Source organism: Colias philodice, chromosome 11 (assembly GCF_061535455.1).
Source record: "Colias philodice isolate Cphi_HAF_F1 chromosome 11, ilColPhil1 Martin Lab GWU primary, whole genome shotgun sequence".
Classification (NCBI taxonomy): Eukaryota; Metazoa; Arthropoda; class Insecta; order Lepidoptera; family Pieridae; genus Colias; species Colias philodice.
The window spans coordinates 8,587,153-8,609,378 of NC_143096.1; the positions used below are offsets into that span (position 1 = coordinate 8,587,153).

General features: G+C 35.6%; 1 protein-coding gene across 3 annotated transcripts; it reads right to left on the reverse strand.

Moving 5' to 3' along the window:
• Positions 1 to 321: 321 nt before the first annotated feature.
• RhoGAP93B (MyTH4 and RhoGAP_KIAA1688 domain-containing protein RhoGAP93B) lies at positions 322 to 17,127 on the reverse strand. 3 transcript variants are annotated; one of them, XM_089701028.1, is made up of 22 exons: positions 16,989 to 17,127; positions 16,716 to 16,806; positions 16,438 to 16,530; positions 16,235 to 16,363; positions 15,044 to 15,183; positions 11,549 to 11,672; positions 11,275 to 11,380; positions 11,076 to 11,185; positions 10,801 to 10,890; positions 10,414 to 10,544; positions 9,094 to 9,267; positions 8,476 to 8,642; positions 7,907 to 8,020; positions 7,290 to 7,442; positions 6,669 to 6,946; positions 5,928 to 6,152; positions 5,399 to 5,604; positions 3,489 to 3,681; positions 2,888 to 3,019; positions 2,201 to 2,441; positions 1,610 to 1,764; positions 322 to 755 (listed from the first exon to the last, which is right to left on the reverse strand). In XM_089701028.1, the coding sequence occupies exons 1-22, from the start codon at positions 17,000 to 17,002 to the stop codon at positions 531 to 533; spliced, it is 3,291 nt and encodes a 1,096-aa protein (XP_089557154.1). In that variant the 5' UTR covers positions 17,003 to 17,127; the 3' UTR covers positions 322 to 530. The 3 variants fall into 3 exon arrangements, with proteins under 3 accessions (XP_089557154.1, XP_089557155.1, XP_089557152.1); XM_089701029.1 differs by having other exon boundaries at positions 9,115 to 9,267; positions 10,801 to 10,899; XM_089701026.1 differs by having other exon boundaries at positions 10,801 to 10,899.
• Positions 17,128 to 22,226: the final 5,099 nt, after the last annotated feature.

Sequence of the window (22,226 nt, forward strand, 5' to 3'; positions counted from 1 at the left end):
AATGTGTGTGTTAACGCTTTATGGTTGGCACATTTGTGACTAGCGTAAAAAAAATTCGCGTTTTTCTGATGAAATACATCCGTAAACAGCACAATATCTAACCATTTTCTACGAAAAACGATAATCACAAATCCTAAATAATAAAATTACTTTAAGTCAATTTGATTAATGTTGTCAATCTTCGTTGCGTATCGTCCTTGCAGAAAAATATGGCCCATTTTATGTCTGATCGCGCGGGGGTGAGGTAAGTTTAATTTTGGCGGGAGGCGGAGAGTATCCGTTCTGTAGCGTTTAGCTACTATTATGTATTCTGTGATAAAACATTTACTTGCTACACACAAAGGCATCTTACAAATCTACTAAGGCTTACAAAATCTATCCAACGATAGTTTTATCACTATGCATATAAACATCGCTTATAGCTCGATTTCTTTGCCCATATAATTCAATAGAACACCTACATAGGTAAATAGCTGCTAAAAATTCATATATTTTGTAACGTTATTGTTACAATAGTTGAGATTCATCAGTCACAGAAGATCTTGTACGTGCGAAGTGTCGAGGTTTGTGATTAACGTTTTCATAAAGGTCATTTCTTTGCGCGCATTTTCTAATATGACCCTCGGGTCTGTGGATGTGCACCTGAGGCAGTTCGGAGCGAACACCATCGCGAGATTCGCGGAGTCCATTTTGGTTTGACTTACCACTTCCGGCGCGGTAAATTGTTGTAGGAAACTTATTAAATATGTTAGTACCTGGAAGGAAGGTTTGGTATCAAAATACGAAATATATTTTTTTTTTATGAAAACATCAGAAACATAATAACTACGTCAAAACAACCGATTTCAAAAACGGAAAAGTAAAAAATAAAAAAGATTTGATATTATTAATTACTACATATTATTTAGATGTGCTACCAAATCTTTTTTATTTTTTACTTTCCGTTTTTGAAGTCGGTTGTTTTTAACGTAGTTATTTTTATTTAATACTTATTAGTGTATTTTTCTACACGAATTAAACGAGCCCAAAGTCGATAAAGTTCAGTCAATTAATTACTGAGTTCCTATGGCCGATTCCATCATCAAATCAGCTCTATGTCATGATAATTTTTCATCCCTATCCAATTTACATACATATATAAAATTTCAGCTCAATCGATAACCGGGAAGTGAATCAAAGTTACTTGCTAGATTTTCAATTAAGTCATTGAGATCAAACAAAAATGCTCATAAAATAAAAACCGGGCCTATCCGAATGAAATTTTTAGGGGACCAATTTGAAACCATTCGACATAAAAAAAAATAATCATGTAAATCGGTTCAGAAACCTCGGCTTAATAGGTGTACATACATAAAAAATATATATACCGGCCAAATTGATAGTTATGCCTAAATATTTAGCAAAGGAGACTTTTTCAATTAAATTACAATTACAATTCAAGTCATTTATATTATTACATTCATGAACACACCAGTTTATAACGCACCACCAACCACTGCAGCGCTCGTATACGCTGCGAATTCACTTCCCATTTTAACATTAGCAGCGCTGTGCAGCGCTTCGATATAATCTAAAATAGAAACCGAAATTTTAAACTTCGAACACTCACCAGTCTATTAAGCGCCGGCAGCCGCTGCAGCGCTCGCGTGCACGCGGCGAAATCGCTCCCCGCGGCGACGCAAGCGCCGTACAGCGCGTCCGGGATCAGCGGCTCGTACAGTTCGCGGTACCACAGCTTGAGGAGACTAGCGGGGGCGTGTGCGTCTGGAATTTTAGTGAATATAGGTCCATTGGAATTGGACAATTTCCTACTAATATTTAATAATGCTAACTTTTTTAAGGCTGAATGGGTTGTATGTATGGTTGTTAATATTTCATAAGAAAACTGAACTTGTCGCTGAACGGATTTTTATGATACTTGCGGCGATCTAGTGTTATGTAATAGAATAACACATGAGCTACCGTAATACTTGCATCTGCCCCTATATCCTCTAGGGGACATGGGACTTCACTTTTTCTAAATAGAAATATGTACTTGCTTTTGGCCGCAGTTTCTTCCGTGGACACAGATAAATAAATTATGTTGGTATCTATGTTATTAGAGAAATTATTTTTATGTATCCAAATTTGTGTATCCGTATTTGGATGATGGACATATGATATTTTATTCGGTTTTCAGTCTTAAAAAAACCGTACTCACCGGTTAACATAGAGGCATCGGGCAGTTCCCAATTGTCGATCTTCGCCTTAAGAGCATTGACTTCATCCACGTCAGCGGAAACCCTGAATATGCCCTCCGTTTCCCTTCCGTTAAGGGCCAGCACTTGTTGAGATAAAGCCACTTGAACCCACGGCAACTGTCTGTTCGGAAACCTCTCCTTTTGTAACATCATCACTTCTGCTAGCGTGTTGCCGAACATTGACTGACGGAAGATTTGTATCTGCGAAGTATTTTTGTTTTTAAAGAATTTGTAGGGCGCAGTGACTTGGCCTTAACTAACATAATTGACAACAATAGACAATATAGGTTATAAAATAGTATATGCTATGTGTACGATTCTCAATCTCAATCGTAATCTCAATCTCAAATCTCATATCTTATAATTTACCCCAAAACCTCCCCCATACACTATGAAACTATAATAATCTACCTAATATGACTCGAAGGACTAAATAAGTGGCAATAAATTCCCGATAGAAAAGTCGTAATTAAATGCTTGCTATTCGGATTAAAATTTATATCATGCAATCGTCAATGTTGAAGGACAAAAGTCATGTGTAAAACTATGTTGAATTTGAATAATTATACAAGTTGATGAAAATGTCTAAATCTAAATCTTAATCTTTTTAGTTTTTATTATAAATTGCTATCTAAGGAATATCTTACCCGCGCTTGATCAATGTCTTCAGTAGTAGGTTTCCTTGGCTGTCGTTTCCCACCGAAGCCGATCCGTTCTAGCCTCTTGCACGCCACACTTGCGTAGTGTGACACTTGCACGTGAATCGGCCATTTTCCAACCTAAGAATATATTGTTACGTTTAAAATTATAGTTTATTAGAGGCGTGTACAATTTTCTATAGAAAGATTGAATTTCAAAATAATTGTCAAAATTTTTATTTTTTTATTTTTATGCAAAATTGAATGTAGTGGGCGAACTAATTTCTCTACAGTCTCCACGCCATACTACTAGTATACAGCTTCAACCAACCGCTCCACCGCGTAGCAGCTAGTCGCATAGCGGCTTCGCGTTGCGTTCGCGTGGTTCGCGTTCAGTGCGCTAGTTCTATGTACCTTTACGTTTCGATTCAAACTTAATGGCAGTGCGGAAGTTAGGTGCAGGTGCTAGTGCAGGTGCGCACAGGTGCCTTAACGTCCCGTAAATACCTAAATTTCTTAAAGTTGTTTTCTGAGCATCGGATCGTACGATTTTCCGAGCCGCCATTAAATTTGAATCGTATTGTACCACTAGTTAGTACATGTCACCCACCTCCGGGAAGCAGTCGGCGAAGGCCGGGTCGCGGTGTCGGTTCACGTAGTTGGTGAGCGCGGGCTGGAAGGCGGGCGAGGGCGGCACGAACGCGAGGCACACGGCCAGCAGCTCCCAGCCGCGCAGCAGCGAGTCGCGCAGCGGGTTCTCCGTCGTCTGCCGGCACAGCTGCACGTACAGCTCGTCGCGGAGTCTGTGCACACGTTGCAATCTCATATTATAACCATAGAGATCTAGAGAGATGCCTATCGCTTGCGCTGACTACGAAACCTGTGTCTCATTACAAATTTACGCACACAACTGCAGTAAACAAAATCAAAACAATACTTCGCGTTGTGTGCGTGTCATCACACAAAAATATGAGAGCGACTATTCGTTCGCACACTAGATTGTAAGTGACGTACGTATACAGCACCACTACAGCTTGTTCTTTTTTTGAGCATATTGCTGCGACACCGGCCCCACCCCCTAACCATATCTCCCTTTAGTTTATGTGATCTGTGATTATAACGCTGTTTTGACACGATGCCTACCAGGGCATTGACCTTCAAAACTAAAGAAAATACCCCCACTCTCATTTTTTTTAAGATACAAATAATGGTAGAGATTGTCTAATCTAAAAATGAACGCCCCTCCACTGTGTTTACGCTCACATTCAAAGTACGTGTATAGACGCAATACACACAAATTGGTCTGCCTCATTGGTCGTTCAGTCCTCCAGTCCCGTCCATGCCCGAACGACAGGACCAGTTGGCCAACTAGTGCATAAATGACGCGATGCAAGACAGAACGGACGTGTCATTCCGTACATAGCGCGCTCTCCCCGCCATACAATGCTAGGCACCTGAACTGATCGCCCGATTAGTTGACAAATCAGTGCGCGAGTGTCAAAGTTTGCAGTAGAATCGACGCGCGCACACATATAAAGTGGTTCAATAATTATTTGTCCTCACACATTGAAACAATTAAGTTTAGTGGAGGGGCGTTCATTTTTAGATTAGACAATCTATACATCCCTATTCCCGATATGCAGATCTAACCTAATATTTATGTAACCTACTGATGTCATACTTCTGATAACTAATTACAACACAAAAATTCTAATATCACTAGTGTTCCAAACCAATAATTCAAAAACAAATAAAACGTAAATATCATGAATAAAAAAATTGGTCGTCTGTAAAGTCGGTTTACTGACGATAGTTGAACGTGACAACGTCCGATTGTGCTTCTTTGTCGCTCGTTCCGCGCTCTCGCTTGCACGTCAAGCCTTACATGGAACGCCTCAGAGCGAGGTAACGGCGCATGAGTCATGTTTTTTCGTGCGTGCAACCGGCTCTATCGAATGTTAAGACGTTGTCACGTCAAAAAACCTCTTTAGTCACAATGCGTAACAGGACACTGACCTTTAAAATGATACTATGCAGACACAACATTGTGTGAGGAATATAAAAGAAAATATTCCCATGCTACTAACACTGATATATTCATAACTTTTTTTTCAAAGATACAAATTATTCACATGCACATTACTATTTTCGCTATGCAAATCTAATCAAATATTTCTGTCACCTGTTGCCATACTCAAGATAACCAACCACAACATAAAAATTCTTATATCACTATAAAAAAATCACTATCACTATCTTTCGAACCAATAATTTATATACACAAGTTAAAATTACACATCTTATCTTTCTTATATATAAAAATGAATCGCAAAATGTGTTGGTAAGCGCATAACTCGAGAACGGCTGACCCGATTTCGATAATTCTTTATTTATTATATTCCTTGAAGTACGAGGATGGTTCTTATGTAGAGAATACGTAAATATGTACCACGGGCGAAGCCGGGGCGGACCGCTAGTAATTAATAATTATAAAGTTCGATTTTTACAAAATCCACTTACTTTTCATTAGTAAACGTAGCGTGCAGTATATCCTGCGCGACCGAGTTGAGCGTCATACCGGGACGCGCCTTCCGATCGCCCATGTATATCTGCACCAATCTAAACAAGTCAGTTGCCGCCTTCTTGTGACCCTTGTCCCACGCCGCGCCCACCATTGGTGCGTTTATCGATGATGACGTCCAGGATAACATGTCGCGGACGGACGCCTGGAGAAATGTAATTTTATTAATAGTCAACACGTCGAATAAATAAATATGGCAACATTGTAATGTTCAAAATCAAATACTATATTATGTCAATCTATTTATTTGAATTTGTAGGGACAGACCGATTTCAGATTTTCAACACATTAGTTATAAAATGTAATGTAAAATGTTAATATAATTTTTGTAAACTTATGAACAAACAACAATTTATAATTTCAATTCATTTACATTTATTTAAAAAATGAGGTTATTTATGTCTCATTTGCCGTCGCCCACAGATAACATCACAACACACTACACTTTAAAAAACAAAGAATAATCACCTTCCTCCTAAAGATGCCCTTGTTGAAGTTCAGGTTATCCTTCGCGAATATCTCTATATCCTGTTCAGGTGGCGGCATGTGCGGCAGGTGCGGCACGAGCGGGCGCGGGTGAGCTCGCACCGGGCTGTATAGAGCCCCCTCGCTAGCTGTCACGCTGGCCGCCGCCGCACCGTCACCTGTGTCTACGCGCTCAGTTGTTCCCGTGCCGCCGCCCACGGATGACGTCTGCAATAAAGGAGCCGATTTAGAAGTGTAATTCACTAATAAAAACACGAAGATTTGTTCTTAGAAACCCTATCAACAATTTTATTGACAAGAAAAACTGTATTCATTATTTTTATATTAAGCTATTGCACAGCTTTTATCTCAACTTTGAGCGCGGCGACCGAATGTAAAAATTCCGTAACGAAAAAACCTAACACCCCCTACTACAACCGGCACAGCGATGCGATGCTATGCAATAGCTTTACCGCGGCAGTCCTCGAGTGCCACACGTATTTTATTTTTATTGACAAGAAAAACTGTATTCATTATTTTTTTAATGGTTTGTAAGTTCTAATGACAGCCTATAAAAGAGTCATAGTTGAATCATTTCCACTATTATTTTACGTGAACTTATTTTCCATTATACATATTCTTAAATACTTTAATATCTATTAGTTTACGGATATCACACACAGCTTATAATACTACATGAGAACATTGATTTATCAATTTTAATATAACATAATGTACACTTACCCTATGTATCCCCGGCGAGGGCTGACGATCGAACCCAACAAACGTGTTATAATACGCCACTCCGTGATTCATGTACTCCGCGTCCGTCGGCCGGTGCGCGTACGTGTGCGGCAGGTACACGCCGGACCCGTCGTCGTCGTCCGGCGTCCGCGCGCCGCCGTCCGACGACTCGTTGTCCGGCTCGTGGCCGGACAGCGAGCGCGAGCCGGACCCGGAGCGGGAGCGGGACGAGCCCGACTCGTTGTCTGAGTCCGAGTGGCCCGTGTAGCGGCTGCGGCCTATTTAAACATGAGTTATTAAGATTTGACAATACAGTCTTCTATCTATACTGATTCGACCGGATCTAGCCTATATTTCTGGATCCTCTCGTCTCTAATAATTGTAATATTAGTAAAGACATAGTACAATAAAATTACCTAATCGTAAGCTATTTATTAAAAGAAATCATCAATTAAGTAAGGTACAAAAACTTTTGAAACCCTTAAATTCAAATGAATCATTCAATCCTGTATACAACTTGTTGATTTGATACCATCACAGCAATATCAGCACATATTGTCATAAAATATTGAATATTGCATGAACCACAATTCAATTAAGAATAAAAAATGCTGCACTTACTGGACAACTTAGCCTGCTGTATGATATAGTCTTGCAATGGTAACAAATGCTGCATGCCCCGCAGATCCCAATTACAGTAGAGCGGGGAACCACCACCGTCCTCCTCTTCCTCATCTTCAGCTTGATCGTCAGGTTCTACTGGTCGTCTGTGACCTGTTAAAGATTAAAAGGTTTTTACAACGACAACAGGATATTAATTTAAATAAGAGTTAAGACAGATTCAGGCGATTACTGTACATCAGTAATCGCCTGAATCTGTCTTAACTCTTATTTAAATTGATAATAAAATAAAATTGATAATAAATTTAAATTGATAATAAAATGATAATAACTCAGGCCCCGGAATCACAGACACAATAGAAAATCTATTGTGTCGTGGACCGATCGGGCCGTTCGGGGCTTAATGGGTTAAACTATTTTCAAAATATTGCGCTCTGTTAATTTTTCATAGAGTCAGTCAGAAAAGTCTTTGCTTTAATATATTGCTTTCAAAAATGTTTCAGATACTTTATACTTAATTCATATGAGCATTTACAACAACCTAATTACAAATTGATTGATTGGTGAATGCCAGTTATAAAGTCGAACATCTCAAAAAAAGATTAATTAATACTAACGTCTAGACTTAGTTCTATCCCTCGGCGTTGTTCTCTCCAAACGTTGATTGTGCTTTTGAACATTCGGCTCTGTAAGTGATGGCTCCAAATTCACACACTTCATTTTGTAGTTCACTAAAAAATAACAGAATCTATCATATAACAACCAATCATACATCAATATCTTCATAATGTCACATGCAAGTATAGCAATTTTTTCAATACCCTCACACGCCACTATACATTAAAACGAAAAATATACAGCATAATATTCTATCGAATACTATTAAAAAAATACTTTTGCCGTCTACATAGTTTTGTCTCACCTAAATTAGAGAAAAAAAAGTTATATGATACTATTTCTACAAAAAAAAAATTGGTTGTCTGTAAGTCGGTTTACTGACGCTAGTTGAACGTGACAACGTCCGATTGTGCTTCTTTGTCACTCGTTCCGCGCTCTCGCTTGCACTTCAAGCCTCACATGGAACGCCTCAGAGCGAGGTAACGCCGCATGAGTCATGTCTTTTCGTGCGTGCAGCTCTATCGAATTATAAGACGTTGTCACGTTAAAAAACTATTTCACAACTCACCAGCAGCAACATTATCCGCTTCATTAGCAGACGAGAGCCTCATAAAGTTGTGATGTTGGTGCACGTGCGGTTGGTGCGGTTCGTGCGGCGGCGTCCTGTGCTTGCTGCTACTTGAAGATGCAGATGTCTTACTTGATGTGTACCGCTCAGGTTCCGCTTGTTGCCGCCTGCAAACATTACTGTAGTAATCCCCAGAGTTAAGGACTGAAGTTGGCTACCACATGAGTACCTACTAATATTATAAATGCCAAAGTTTGTGAGGATGGATGGTCGTTACTCTTTCACGCAAATACTGCCGATTACAATGAAATTTGGTAGCTAAAGACCCAGAATAAGACAATAGGCTACTTTTTATCGGAAATCCCACAGGAACGGGAACTATGCGGGTTATCTTTAAAAACGCGGGTGATGCCGCCGCTGTTATTATTGCATTACCGACGCAAATACAACGAATCAAATATTGTACAAGAACAAATTCATAAAATGCTCCTACAATTGCAAACCGCTAAATAATCAAAATGAACTTTCAAGTGTACCTACTCTAAAACAGGAATAGTGGAAGTTCTAAAATCTTTCATTCAACTCAAAATTTAGAAAAATCCTATAACATTTACTCACATATCAACAGATTGCTGATACCTTGTGAACTCTCTCGGCGTGTGCCAGTTGGACGCATTGTGACGGAGGTCCAGGCTGGTCTGTCTGAACGGCTTGTCCACGCTGTATACAGCTTGCTTCTCGGGATATCGCTCGATACGATCTAGTTCCGCTAACCGATCTTTGTCTAAATGTCTGGAAAGTGTTAATACTAGATTATTAGAAGGTACTCTGGATAATCATTTTATGTATACGGTTACCCGACTGTAGCATTAGTGGCTGCGTTTATAATAATGTTTTATGGAATGTTAAAATATATGTACACTTTGATATACATACTTTAAACACGAATTTCAAAACTATTAGTTGGTTTTCAAAATTTCGTGATGTTAGTTTAAATGGACAGTTTAGTAACTTGGTTTGTGATATACCTACTGAAAGTTGTTGTTACTCAATTATTTACAAGTTTTCTTTAAATAATGATAATACAATCTGTTAAAAAATCTTATTGAAATTCAGCCATCGTAAATCGTAAAGTTATAACTGTTAAACAAACTTATTGAGAATAGAAAGCGATTACGTGAGTCATATTTATAATATCCGGTATTATCACTGAAAAATTCAGGTTATATAATTTCACTTCCCTAAGCGTGACACGCAAGTAAAAATCATATTAATGAAATTAAAGAATAAAGAAATTAATATATTTTATAGCAATCCACCAAAGCCATTCAGTCTTTGTTTATAACATTGCTCCACTGAACACCCAACAACGAAATAGATTTCGAAAAGGATCTACTACCATGCAATTTATCTTTTATATGTTTATTTAAAAAATTAAATCAATATTTAATTTTTACAGTTCCATTCAATACTAGGTTAATTACGATGAATCTCAAAGTAAATGATGAATAGAACGATACATAAGGCAAAACACCTAACACACCCATAAAGAAGAAGGTTCTAAGACAAAAAATTACAAAAAAGAGCGTGCGTGCCGACTGCCGAGCACACGTGTCAGAAGTGAAACTTCTTTGGCAAGATTCAAAGATACCAAAATCGTGAAGGTGTTGCCACAACGCGACCTTGAACTTTTACCCTCAAAACGCTCAACGAAGAAAACTTCAAAAATTAAAAAAAAAAACGGGTTGCACTCCGGGAGTGCCGGCAGAAGTGAAAACTTGATTATTAACGTTGAGCATGTTTGATATTTTGGAATGGTATCCGTCTTACGCTTTTTCGATCAGGTCACGTGTCCTGACGCGAGTTTAAGATTTTATACCCATTACAGAAAAAGTGCTCAACGCCGCTAAAGTTTTCACTTCAAAAATAAAAACTTACCTATCAGAGTATCTCTCCCGCGAATGTCTAGACAAGTGGTGCGGTCTCTCCAAGCTGAGCATGTGCCGTGCGCCCGCCGCCTCTGTGGCCAGCGATATTGACGAAACTAGAGATGGCCGGGCTGCTGATGTCTAGATAAATATATAATATATTTATAAGAAAAATAGATAATATTTAATTGCGTGGTAATAGTAATACTTCCTTACAAATGTGAGTGATTTTGTTTTAATGTTTATCATTAACGCTACGAAATAGGTTGAGAATTGAGTCAATAGTGCTTAAATAGTTTTGTTGGAGGTAGTTTTTTATTTTACAAAACTACCCGAAATAAAACATGATTATACTAGAAATGTGTAAATAATTTTTAAAACAAATCAATACACATACCTGTAAAAATGATGTAGGCTGTGGTTTCTGCAGCGGACTGCTTGGACTCTGCGGTGAAGCTGACTCGCAAGATGACCCGCCCGCCGATTGCTGTTTTAACTAAATAAATTATTATTTAAAATCACCTACAGTATCTAATCTACTTATTAAAATACCGATTCCGAAAACTATATAGAGCCACAATATAGTGTCATATACTAATCTAATTTTCTTGGTTTATTCTTTTTTTTACCATTCCAATAAAAATTAAGTATAAAAAAATTTGTCATATTCACCTTACGTCTCGTTAAAGGCGTGCTTTCGACAGATTTAAAGTATTTTTCATGCATCGAATCATCGGAGGCATCTTTCCTAGGCGATATGAAACTACCGCTGCGATTCAAACCTATAAAACATCGGTATTTTAAAAAATGTAACTCATGTATTTTAATCTTTCATATAATTAAGTAAAATAGAAAATAAATAATTATTTACCTGAATGTGGAGACCATTTTTCGCTATCGTGAGTAGGGGGTGGTTGAACACTGCTGCGTTTTTTCAATTGTGGCGTACAGATCGGAGGATTACAAGCTGCTAGCTCCTAAATAATATCATTAAAATACATTATTTAAACTGTGTGTATGTGTGTGTTGGAATAAATGGTTTCTTTCTTTCTAATATTTATGTACTGTTTTCTTGCACTATTATGTAAAGTGTGGTTTTGGAAGACTTAAAAACTGTATAAAATGCCATAAAACAAACACTAAACCTGTTTCCTCCTTTGTTGTGCACTACTGATGCTACTATCAGAAGACCGTCCCGAGTCCGTGTGTCGACACAGAGCTGTAGAACCGTCTTCGCTCATCCGCCCTCTACGACTTTCGCCGCTATTCCTGTTTTCATTGTAATATTATAATATTTTAATATGGCCAAAACTTACTTATTACGGAATAAACAATCCGTAAAACTGAAGTCCTTTTATTTACAAGACTTTTCACATGGTAAGTGTAAACAAAATTAACGCCAAAATTACTGAACACAATGCATACAGATTCATAACATACTTTTTTATCCGCATTTACACTCTACTAATATATATTAATAGCTGCTCCCCGCGGTTTCACCCCCGTGGCTCCACTCCTGTCGTAGCGTGATGATATATAGCCTATAGCCTTCCTCGATAGATGGGCTATCTAACACCGAAAGAATTTTTCAAATCGGTCCAGTAGTTCCTGAGATTAGCGCGTTCAAACTTCAAACAAACATATAAACTCTTCACGCTCGCGCACGCACGCTATCCATCACGCTCTTTTACGCCTAAGACTAAACCTCTGAACGTTTTAGGATGAAGATTGAAATATAGAATGACTAATATACCCAACAAACTGGCCTGGTGTAAGGGATAGATATCTTAAGTTGGCAAACCTTAAGCTAAATGATGACCAAAATACGGATTAAATATAATACTCAGATTGAGTGAACATCAGCTGATCGTTGTCATATTTCATTACTATCTTAGTCAAAGTACATTAACATTGTAGACGTACATCTATGTACAATGTACATAAAAGATAACGTAAAACATACAAAACTGCCGACTTTTCTGAGCTTTGTTGTGAAATGCAGCAAATGTTTCCTATTTAAAAAAATGCTCTTGTTTTCTTTGACCATCTTTTCAATTGAAAAGGGCTTTTATAATAATCATTAGAGCAACAATTTACCGAGTCATAACGTGAAATCATGCAATGATACAATATTTTGAAATAGGATGAAAGGTCGCGACATTATGCGATAGCTCACAATGGATTTCACTCTAAATGAATATAACTCAGCGCTATTCGTTCAACGAAACAGTATTACTAAATACGATATTATATTTGAAGGTCAGAATACATTTTGCAGCCGCAATATTTTTATTTCTCTTTACAAAACGAAACATAAAACTTCAGTAGATATCATTCATTTCCATTCCATTCAGTACTTTTCATTGCTGGATGTTATTTTCCTAAGTCATGTCTGTAGCATATAAAAATGCGAGAACTGCAATAAAAATTTAGTTTACGCCGTGTTTTTTCGTGCGTAAATTCAGACCCCGAAAGCAAATATAGGCCAGACTAATGTAACTTTATCGAGTTAAAAAATAGATTTGTTACTTTTGGTTTTAAGCGAAACAAAAAACAAGTGTGCGGTCAAAAAATTGTTTATTTATAAAAAAAATAACAATAAGCAAAATATTATCATCACACAAATACGGAGAATATGATTGTTATTTAATTTAGATCATGAGATAAAATTTTTAGAACTATTTGATGAAACTACAACGAGACAATGGGGCTCAATTCATAAACTTTCTTTAATTATTTAAAACAAGTAGGTAGCGCATGATCGTTTTTGTATTCTAATTCGAAGTAAAAAAAAACTACGTTAATTTATAGCTAATTCAAACACCATGTGGTGGTTCAGAGAGCAGTCAACCTTATCGAACATTGTGTAGTAACTTGATATATTAGGCAGAGATTTGTTTACACTATGTGTCTGCGAAAATATTTCCATGCGATTTGTTATTTTTTTGCATTGTCTTTGATGTTTCATTTGATCACTGCTTTAATCAACGTTGAGTTATTTATTATCTTTTCTCTAGAATATCTGGCGGCTTAATTCTGAACGGCCAATTTTATCAGCGATACACTGATTATTATTTATTGCATTAAAAAAGTTTACTTAAAAATTGGTAGCTATATTTACGTAATTTTGTTTTAAATGTTATATTTCTATGTTAATTATATAATTAAAAAAAAATGCACACAAGTGAATGAATGTGCAACATTATTTGGAAATGATATTATTTTTTCAGTGACGCGCGATCATGTATAGATTGTCTAATCTAAAAATGAACGCCCCTCCACTGTGTTTACGCTCACATTCAAAGTACGTGTATAGACGCAATACACACAAATTGGTCTGCCTCATTGGTCGTTCAGTCCTCCAGTCCCGTCCATGCCCGAACGACAGGACCAGTTGGCCAACTAGTGCATAAATGACGCGATGCACGACAGAACGGACGTGTCATTCCGTACATAGCGCGCTCTCCCCGCCATACAATGCTAGGCACCTGAACTGATCGCCCGATTAGTTGACAAATCAGTGCGCGAGTGTCAAAGTTTGCAGTAGAATCGACGCGCGCACACATATAAAGTGGTTCAATAATTATTTGTCCTCACACATTGAAACAATTAAGTTTAGTGGAGGGGCGTTCATTTTTAGATTAGACAATCTTTACTTTATTTATTGACAGGTTTTTTCATGTGATTGTTCCCTAATATTATCCACATAACACGCAGTTCATATTTCATAGGCAAGCTTTCGTCAATAATAGACGATTGCAAGACGAATTCTTGCATCTTAAGGCCCTTCGCTCATGGAGCTACTCAAAAAGAACTAGTCACAAACTCAAATTACTAACGAGTTGCCTGAGCGTCACAGCCCATACATGTTCTATGGAGATTCGCACACGACGCGACTAGTTACTGGTGAGTAACGCGTTGGCAACCAATCACGCGCGACGCGTCGTGCCGGTCTCCACGCTTCTGGTTTCCCGAGTTTCTTTGTTTTTTATGATAAAAATGAACGAGCAAACATTGACAAGTGACTGAAACCTTATAACTTGAGTAGCGTTGTATGCGACATACAATTTGTAACTGGTTTGTAATCGTAATTACTGATTAGTTCAGTCATTTTTGAGTAGCTCCATGAGCGAAGGGCCTAATTCTTACGTAGAAACAACCAAAACTGTGTGCACAGAGCGGCAACGTCGCGTCATCCGTCGTGCGTTCGTCGTGAGGTCGTGGACACATCCTCGTGCGTATTACATATATTTTATTACAATAAGCCAAAACTTTTTTTGTAAAAAAAATATGTACCTACTTATATGATATCGTCAAAACTCAAAACCGGTGACTTTAGAGCTAATAATATCATGATTGTTATTTTGTTTTTTTTTCCACCCTACAGTTTTGTATTTCTAAACAATTTTAATGCAAATATAATAATTATGCCAGTTCTATCTGATTCTTGGTGACACCAATAAGAGCAGCAGACAATCTTTTACACGGAATGAACATTTAGAATTTACTTTAGTATGTATGCAATTATGCATACAGTTTTTGTTAATATATATTTAGAACCTCTCAACTTCTAAGTTAATTTATACACTTAACAACTTCTCTTAATAAACAAGAAATTCATAATATAGAAATGAACAAACCTGTGATGATAATGAGTTCGCCTCGTACGCACAGGGCTTGTTTGTGTGATTGTCACATTTTTGGTATTACTCGGTGATAGCTTGCTGACACTGGCAGTAGTGTTGCCATTACTGTTGATTGGATCTAGGGTTGATGACACCTAAAAGAAAACAGAATCAAAGATATTTAAACAAAAAAATTCAATTTTAATTGACATTTCTTAGCCAAATTAAATATGTTCTTATAATGATCATTATATTCTTGTTTGATAAAGAGAAGGATATAGAATTAAATATAACACTAGTGTTTGTATACTAATGCATCTCAGCACAACATGCTTAATATTTAACTATTGAAACCCTCAAACAAACAATACACATTTTTTAAAGAAATGTGTGTCATAAGCTTTCCTTTAAAGCAGTTACCTATTAAAAAGTTTCATAATTAATATCTTTAAAGTAACATAAACCGTCACAAATCCACCGAGTGAAAAACAAAGATTTCCAACAATAAAATTTAAGCACTTAAACCTTGTTCGCCATTTACTCATGCTCTATAAAACTGCATAAAAGTTTGAAACAATGTTTGGCACGGTGCCAAGTTATCAAAGCGTAATAATGTAAAAATCACTTTACAAAAACAGGTTAGGTTGAGATGTTCATTGTGAGTAAAATGGCCATGCAAAATATACAACCACACTTGAGGTGCTAGAAAAACACTTAGTTTTAAGTTTTCAGATATAGTGTGTAAAAGAAATTGTCTTTTTAGTAGAAGAATTCAGTGTATGAAATATTTGAGCACATAGTTCCCATCAATGTACAAATAGTTAATTAGTGATGTGTTATAAATAATTAATTTAACATATTTTTTATAAGAATAAATTATAGATTTAATGAGAATAATTTATAGTCCTCAAGTCCTTTGTAAAAAAATTATATTTAAATACAGTAGAACTCCAATTATCTGAACTCCGACTATCCGAATCGCCGATTATCCGAATCACAAAAAATTGTCAAAAAAAAGTCAAAGTGGAGTTGGTTGGAGTTCTACTGTATTTCTATGGTAGCTATATAATTGATATAAATATAATTATTGTTGAATATATATCTTTTCTTTTTGTTTCTTTTAACTTGCAAATAAAAAAGTAAATTATTATATTCAAACTGTGACATTCTTAAAATAACGTAAAATCAATAAAAAAAATCAATTACCTGAGGTGCTGCCAAATTAGTTTGAGTAGAGGTTTCCCTTCGTTTTTCTGGATCAGTGTTTTGTTTCAATGTTTGTAATTTTGCTAAAGGTATGATGTCACAGTCTGTAGGCCTATGCCAAACAGTTGTCTGAAAGTAAATAATCTGTAAGACTGATATCAGATACAATATGAATCATCAGACACATAATATTCTAAACATACCTGAGTTGAAGCATTGTAGTAATAAAATCTATGAGTATTGATATCAAATAACTCCCACCATTGTGATGAATCCGTACGTTTTACTTTAACACCCTGAAAAAATCTTCAATTAAATTCCGTGATAAAGTTATAATATTTGTTTATATTTATCTATAACGATAAGTTAAAAAAAATCGATAACAATTTTTGTGATTTAAATCATAATTAATTAAGTAGAAATTCCTATGATTTAATAAATTAAGAGATAATTAATTTTATTCCTCTTTTTCAAAGTTTACCTCCGGTGGGTCCCATACACATTCTCCTGTAGTTAGGTTAGCATACATATGCTCCTTTGTCTTCGGTTCTATAATCTCCACCCATTCCACCCTAGAATAAAACATTACCGCAATTTAAATGAAATACTGCACCCCTACCGCACAGCAACAAACGTATTCTGGGCGTGACATTAGCGATTTCCGCGTATACTTTATTGATTTTGCAACTTTACACCGATTTATTTGAAAGTTATCGATCTAAAATATTAATAAAAACATGTATCTACAGATTACCTCTCTGAAGACATTGTCACGGTAATAAATTCACTGATAAAGCTTTACTTCTTCATACTTAACAACTTATTGGAACTAAATGTAGGTACGAATTTTTAACCATCCATGTAGAGTGTTTACTTCACAGTTCACAGCTCACAGCAGTTCAGACGGCTGAACATAGATAAAAAATATTGACACAGACTACATATGAAGTCAGTGTCAATATTTTTTATCTAAATTTATTCTGAATATGAATTCTTTTCTGTGGTGCACAATGCACATTATGAGAAATTTTGTTAGTATAGGTCTACCAGAATCTGATGGCATATTTATATTTATAAAATAAAAGATTTTCAATTTTTATTAATAATGAATAATTTTTAGGATTTTGTGTAAAAAATCTTCCAACATGTCGAAAAAGCGGCTGCGATCCCAAGCAAGAGGTGTTGTTTACAATGTGTATAGAAAATTAATATTCGATGAAGAAGGGTCAGAAACATAACAATTTTCAATTTTGAAGATTTTATTGGTAAATTTGACTTACCCGTTTTGATACTTTTAATTAAAAATATTATAAGTAGGTAACTATAATATTTTTTGTTGATTACAATATAATTTTATGAAAACTTATTACAGGAGTTTCCAATACGGCTATTCGTCAAGTCTAAGCTGTCCAAGTCAACTTTATAATGTGTGTATCTGTTAATACTTACGAAAATAAACATAGTTTTATTTTATTTTTGTTTTATTTTATAAAAAATTATAAGCAATCTAGTTTTGATCTGCATTATCATTATATCCATATTTTGACATGGCACAATGATAATGATTTAAACAAATATAGACATGTGTAAATAATAATATTTTTAATATACACAATATAAAACTAATATGTATATTATACAATATACATGTCAGTAACCTACATAATATTAGTGGATATCTCATTTAACCCTTATTTAAACGCGAGCCTGTGGAGGAGCTAACAAAAAAGTAAGATACGTTCCTGGGTAATTTTGGGTCGTAGATTTCAAAAATACACACAAAAAAGGGGTTAGTGGGGGGGAAGTACCCTTTTTTCGGTGGGAAGTATATAACCCGTCATCTGTTCTCTCTTGTAAAAAGTTTGGAAAGGTGGGAACTATAGCTCCCAGTGTCCACTCCAGACATCAATATTTTAAAACACTAGTTAGTTGCCCTGACTCCACTTGTGAATTTAATGTTATCGTAAAAAATTATAAAGATCAAGTTTTTTTATAAAGGAGGTGAAAGTACTCATCAATGCAAGTTTCTTTTACTGAGGGAAGAATTCGGGAATTGAAAAATGAATGACTTCAACATAAAAATGGCATTTTTCTACAACAAAATAAAAACAATAGGTAAATACTAATGTATTGAGTTAAGATTTCTAATTATCTGATCAGGAAATAACGAATAACAATAAATAAGTTGCTTATACCAACTAAAAAAGATTTTTTAGACACACAGATTTTATATATAAAATTTCCGAATGTCGTGTGCAGTGACGAACACTGGGATGATATCTTCCCACTTAAAGACTTAATTTCAATCGACTCTACCAAGGTATAAAAGAAAGATTCTGGGCATATTTTTACGTTTCACACAACCGTAATATAGTCTAATTTACATAGCTAGAACTCAAATCTACTTATCTAATTTTTTTTGAGCACTACACCAAAAACTAAAAAATAACGGTCATTTTCGGCTGCAAAATCACGTCACCTGACTTTGACGTGTGTTTACCATGACATGTAATAATTTTCTGAAAAGTGTTTCCATGAAAAAAAGTTCTCTAAAATGTTAAGATTGCGTAGATAAATATTACACTGCATTAGGTTTAAGCATATAAAAATAAAACACGATTTACTTCAATCTGAGACGTGGGAAGTATAGCTCCCAGCGTTTTAATAAGGGTTAAGTACAGTATTGTCCACTTATGTAATGTGATTAATGATATTGAGGACAAAATAAAAAATAAGAAGTATCAAGATCGTTCAGTCCATTTTCCCTAGGGTTGCACACTTAAAATTTTGATTTCCCTAATTGCCATCAGATTCTGGTTTACCTATATGTTTGTTTGTTTATGAACTTGATTTATTAAAGATTTTATATATGTAATTACACCAATATTACACATTACACACATGAACACATAAACAAAGTCTGATAGTATTGTACAACTATCTAAAAATATGATAATTTTGTGATAATGTAAAAGAAAGATTTAAATAGCTCTTTTAAAGGTCTATATTACAAAATAAAAAAGAGCACGTGTACCAAGCACACGTTATTATTTGGCAACTTGTTTGACAAGATTCAAGAAGCTTATATTTAGTCCTTTTCACCTGATGATTCCTGTGACACTTCATCGTGTTCCGAATAATACGAATTTTATGTTTAAAAAGTCAAAATAATTTTAGTGCATAATATTTTTATTGAAGTGAAACTTCTTTATCGGGGTTGGAAAAAATTTAGTGTAACATTTTTTCGTTACGCGTGACATTTTTCCGTTACGCGCCATCTTTTTCTTATCCCTACCACGCGTGATTCGACGTATTTCTGTAAAGTTGCTATACTTAGTAAATTATTATTTGAAAATTAAGGTCATAAAGAAGGTCACTTCTTACGTGTGTACACTAGTACACGCACACATTTTTTTTTATGGCGGCATTATTACCAAAAATATAAAAATGAAACATCTTAAGCTTATAAATCAAAAACAGTATTGTTTAGTTTAATATAATGAAAAATAAAATAAAATAACACAAAAATATAATACCTACGCAATTCGTGTACCTACATGAAATGGATCGTTGAAAAATCATAGAGTTGGAAAATCATATAATTAGCGCCCATCTTGTGATCGTTTGTCAATCGAGTCAATCGTCTGTACGAGTGCGTCAGCCTTGTATACAAGTTGCATTTTTATATTGATACTTTACGTGGTATTCTGTTATTGTTACTAATTGTTATTGTTGACTTTTTGTTGCTGTTGTTTGCTAAGTTTCCTTAGTTAATTGTTGGCGAAATGCCGAAAAAACTCATTTTGGTACTTTATTCAAATCGATTTCATTTCCATATAGAATATTATCGATTATCGGAAACAATTGATACGATTTCAGTAACCGACATCTCTACACGTGTCAAAAATCGATGTGTCACAGAAATCATCTTAGGTGGAAAGGACTTTAATACACTGGAGATTTCAGTATGAACTTTGTAACAAGAAAGTGATAAAAAACATACAGGCGTCATTTAAGGTCATATTTTCTTGTAACAAGTTAATGTTCATACTGAAATCTCCAGTGTATTAGCTTGATATAAGCTTCTTGGCAAGATTCTGTATACCAAAATCATCACTATACTCCATGACGTGACGGTATTGGCATGATGTGACCTTGAAATTTAACTATCAACGTGCAGAAGTTTCACTTCAAAATATTTCATGTCAATGTTCTTTCAAAATCATTCTCTATATTTTCTATTTTTTTTTTGTTAATTTTTCTCTCATATGGGGAAACTTCCTACTATCCTACTAATATTATGGATAAATGGATGGATGGATGTTTATTTTTTCACGTAAAAACTACCGAACCGATTACAATCTTTGTGGGTGAAATCGCGGGTGGAAATCTAGTAGAAAATAAAGATCTTCATTTCTTGTTAGAAAACTATAAATTTTGACTAAAAATGGCAAAAGAGATATTAAATTAAATTTAATTATTAAATATAATCACTATCAGTGCTGCACCATTTACCTTAATTTACCAACGAAATCCCTTGTTCTTACTTGAAATTGAATAAGTATGTACCAATGTTGCGGTACCCTGTGGCGGTACCTATGAGTTCTTTTTTACAATATAATATAGGTACTAGGTTACTCTTTGGTTCTTTTTATGTGTTGATATCGTGGTTGTTCTATATAATTATGTTGGCGGACAATGACTCAGTGCAGCTCCAGGGATAATATGGCTGAGCGGCATACGGTTACAATACAAAATATCCACAATCAGTGTTTATGTGTGTATAATGTATATTAAAGTAACTGGTTGTACCAGCTTCATCTTTACGATTCTCTTGATAAATAAATAAAAAAAATTATACTCATCACAAACAATGATGCGAAACTCAGAAACCATGCAGAAACCTTAAATCATATGTATTTTCCCCACCACTGGGAGCATTTGAATTATATTAATACTAGTGGTCCGCCCCGGCTTCGCCCGTGGTACCTACATGTTTAAACTTTCCTATCTCTCAAGTTGGATCGAACTGCACAGTGCACATGGTGTGCGAATTTTATTATAATCGGTTAAGTGGTTTAAGAGTCCATTGAGGACAAACATTCCCCGTTTTCCAATTACAGCACTAGAGCGCATTATGCGGCATAATGCTTAACGTTGAATGTTCCAACTACAGCAACGCTTCGCACAATCGAGCACTAGAAAAAGTAATGCGCGTGAATTGATGCGTGCAATCGATTTATCGTTAGTAATTATTAATTGTTGGAAAAAAATTTAAAGCTTTCGTTTCATTGTAGTTTTTTCGAAATAATCAAAGTTAATTCAAATTGTGTTAAAAAAATAAATATAAGTATGGATGAAGGTACAAACATTGAAAAAAATGTTAATGAAAAAATCACAATCCAAATTACTTAAAATAACCGTAAATATTTTTCAACAAATTATTATGTAAACCACTTTATTTACACATTATTGAGGTTATTCCTAAAAAATTCTTATCATTATTCTCTATGAACTTTTTTTTTTTTCAACATTGAACTTAGCGCAACCTGCTGGTGCGTTTCACGTTCCAATTAAGCATCAGCATAAGGGTGCACTCACACACATCAGTCACCGTCACGGCACGTCACCGGACAGGATTAAAAAAAAATATGTATCAATAGTTCTAGTATGACTCTGTTCCCACACGACAGTCGCCGGCACGAAATCTATCAGTGACGTCACCGGTCAGGCACGTCAAATAATCTTTCCAAACATGTATCATACTTTTATCCCCACTCACCCGGTGCCGTCACGTCTCAGTTCAGTCAGCGTCGTGCTACCGTCAATAATTGCTACATGTTCTCTAGCGTGACACACGTCTAATCACTGACTAACCTGATGTATGTGTTCAATGATTCAGTCAAACCGGCGACGTGACTGACGGACAACATGACGGTGACTGGTGTTTGTGGATACGTACACGAACCGTCATCGGTGACTTGACGGTGAC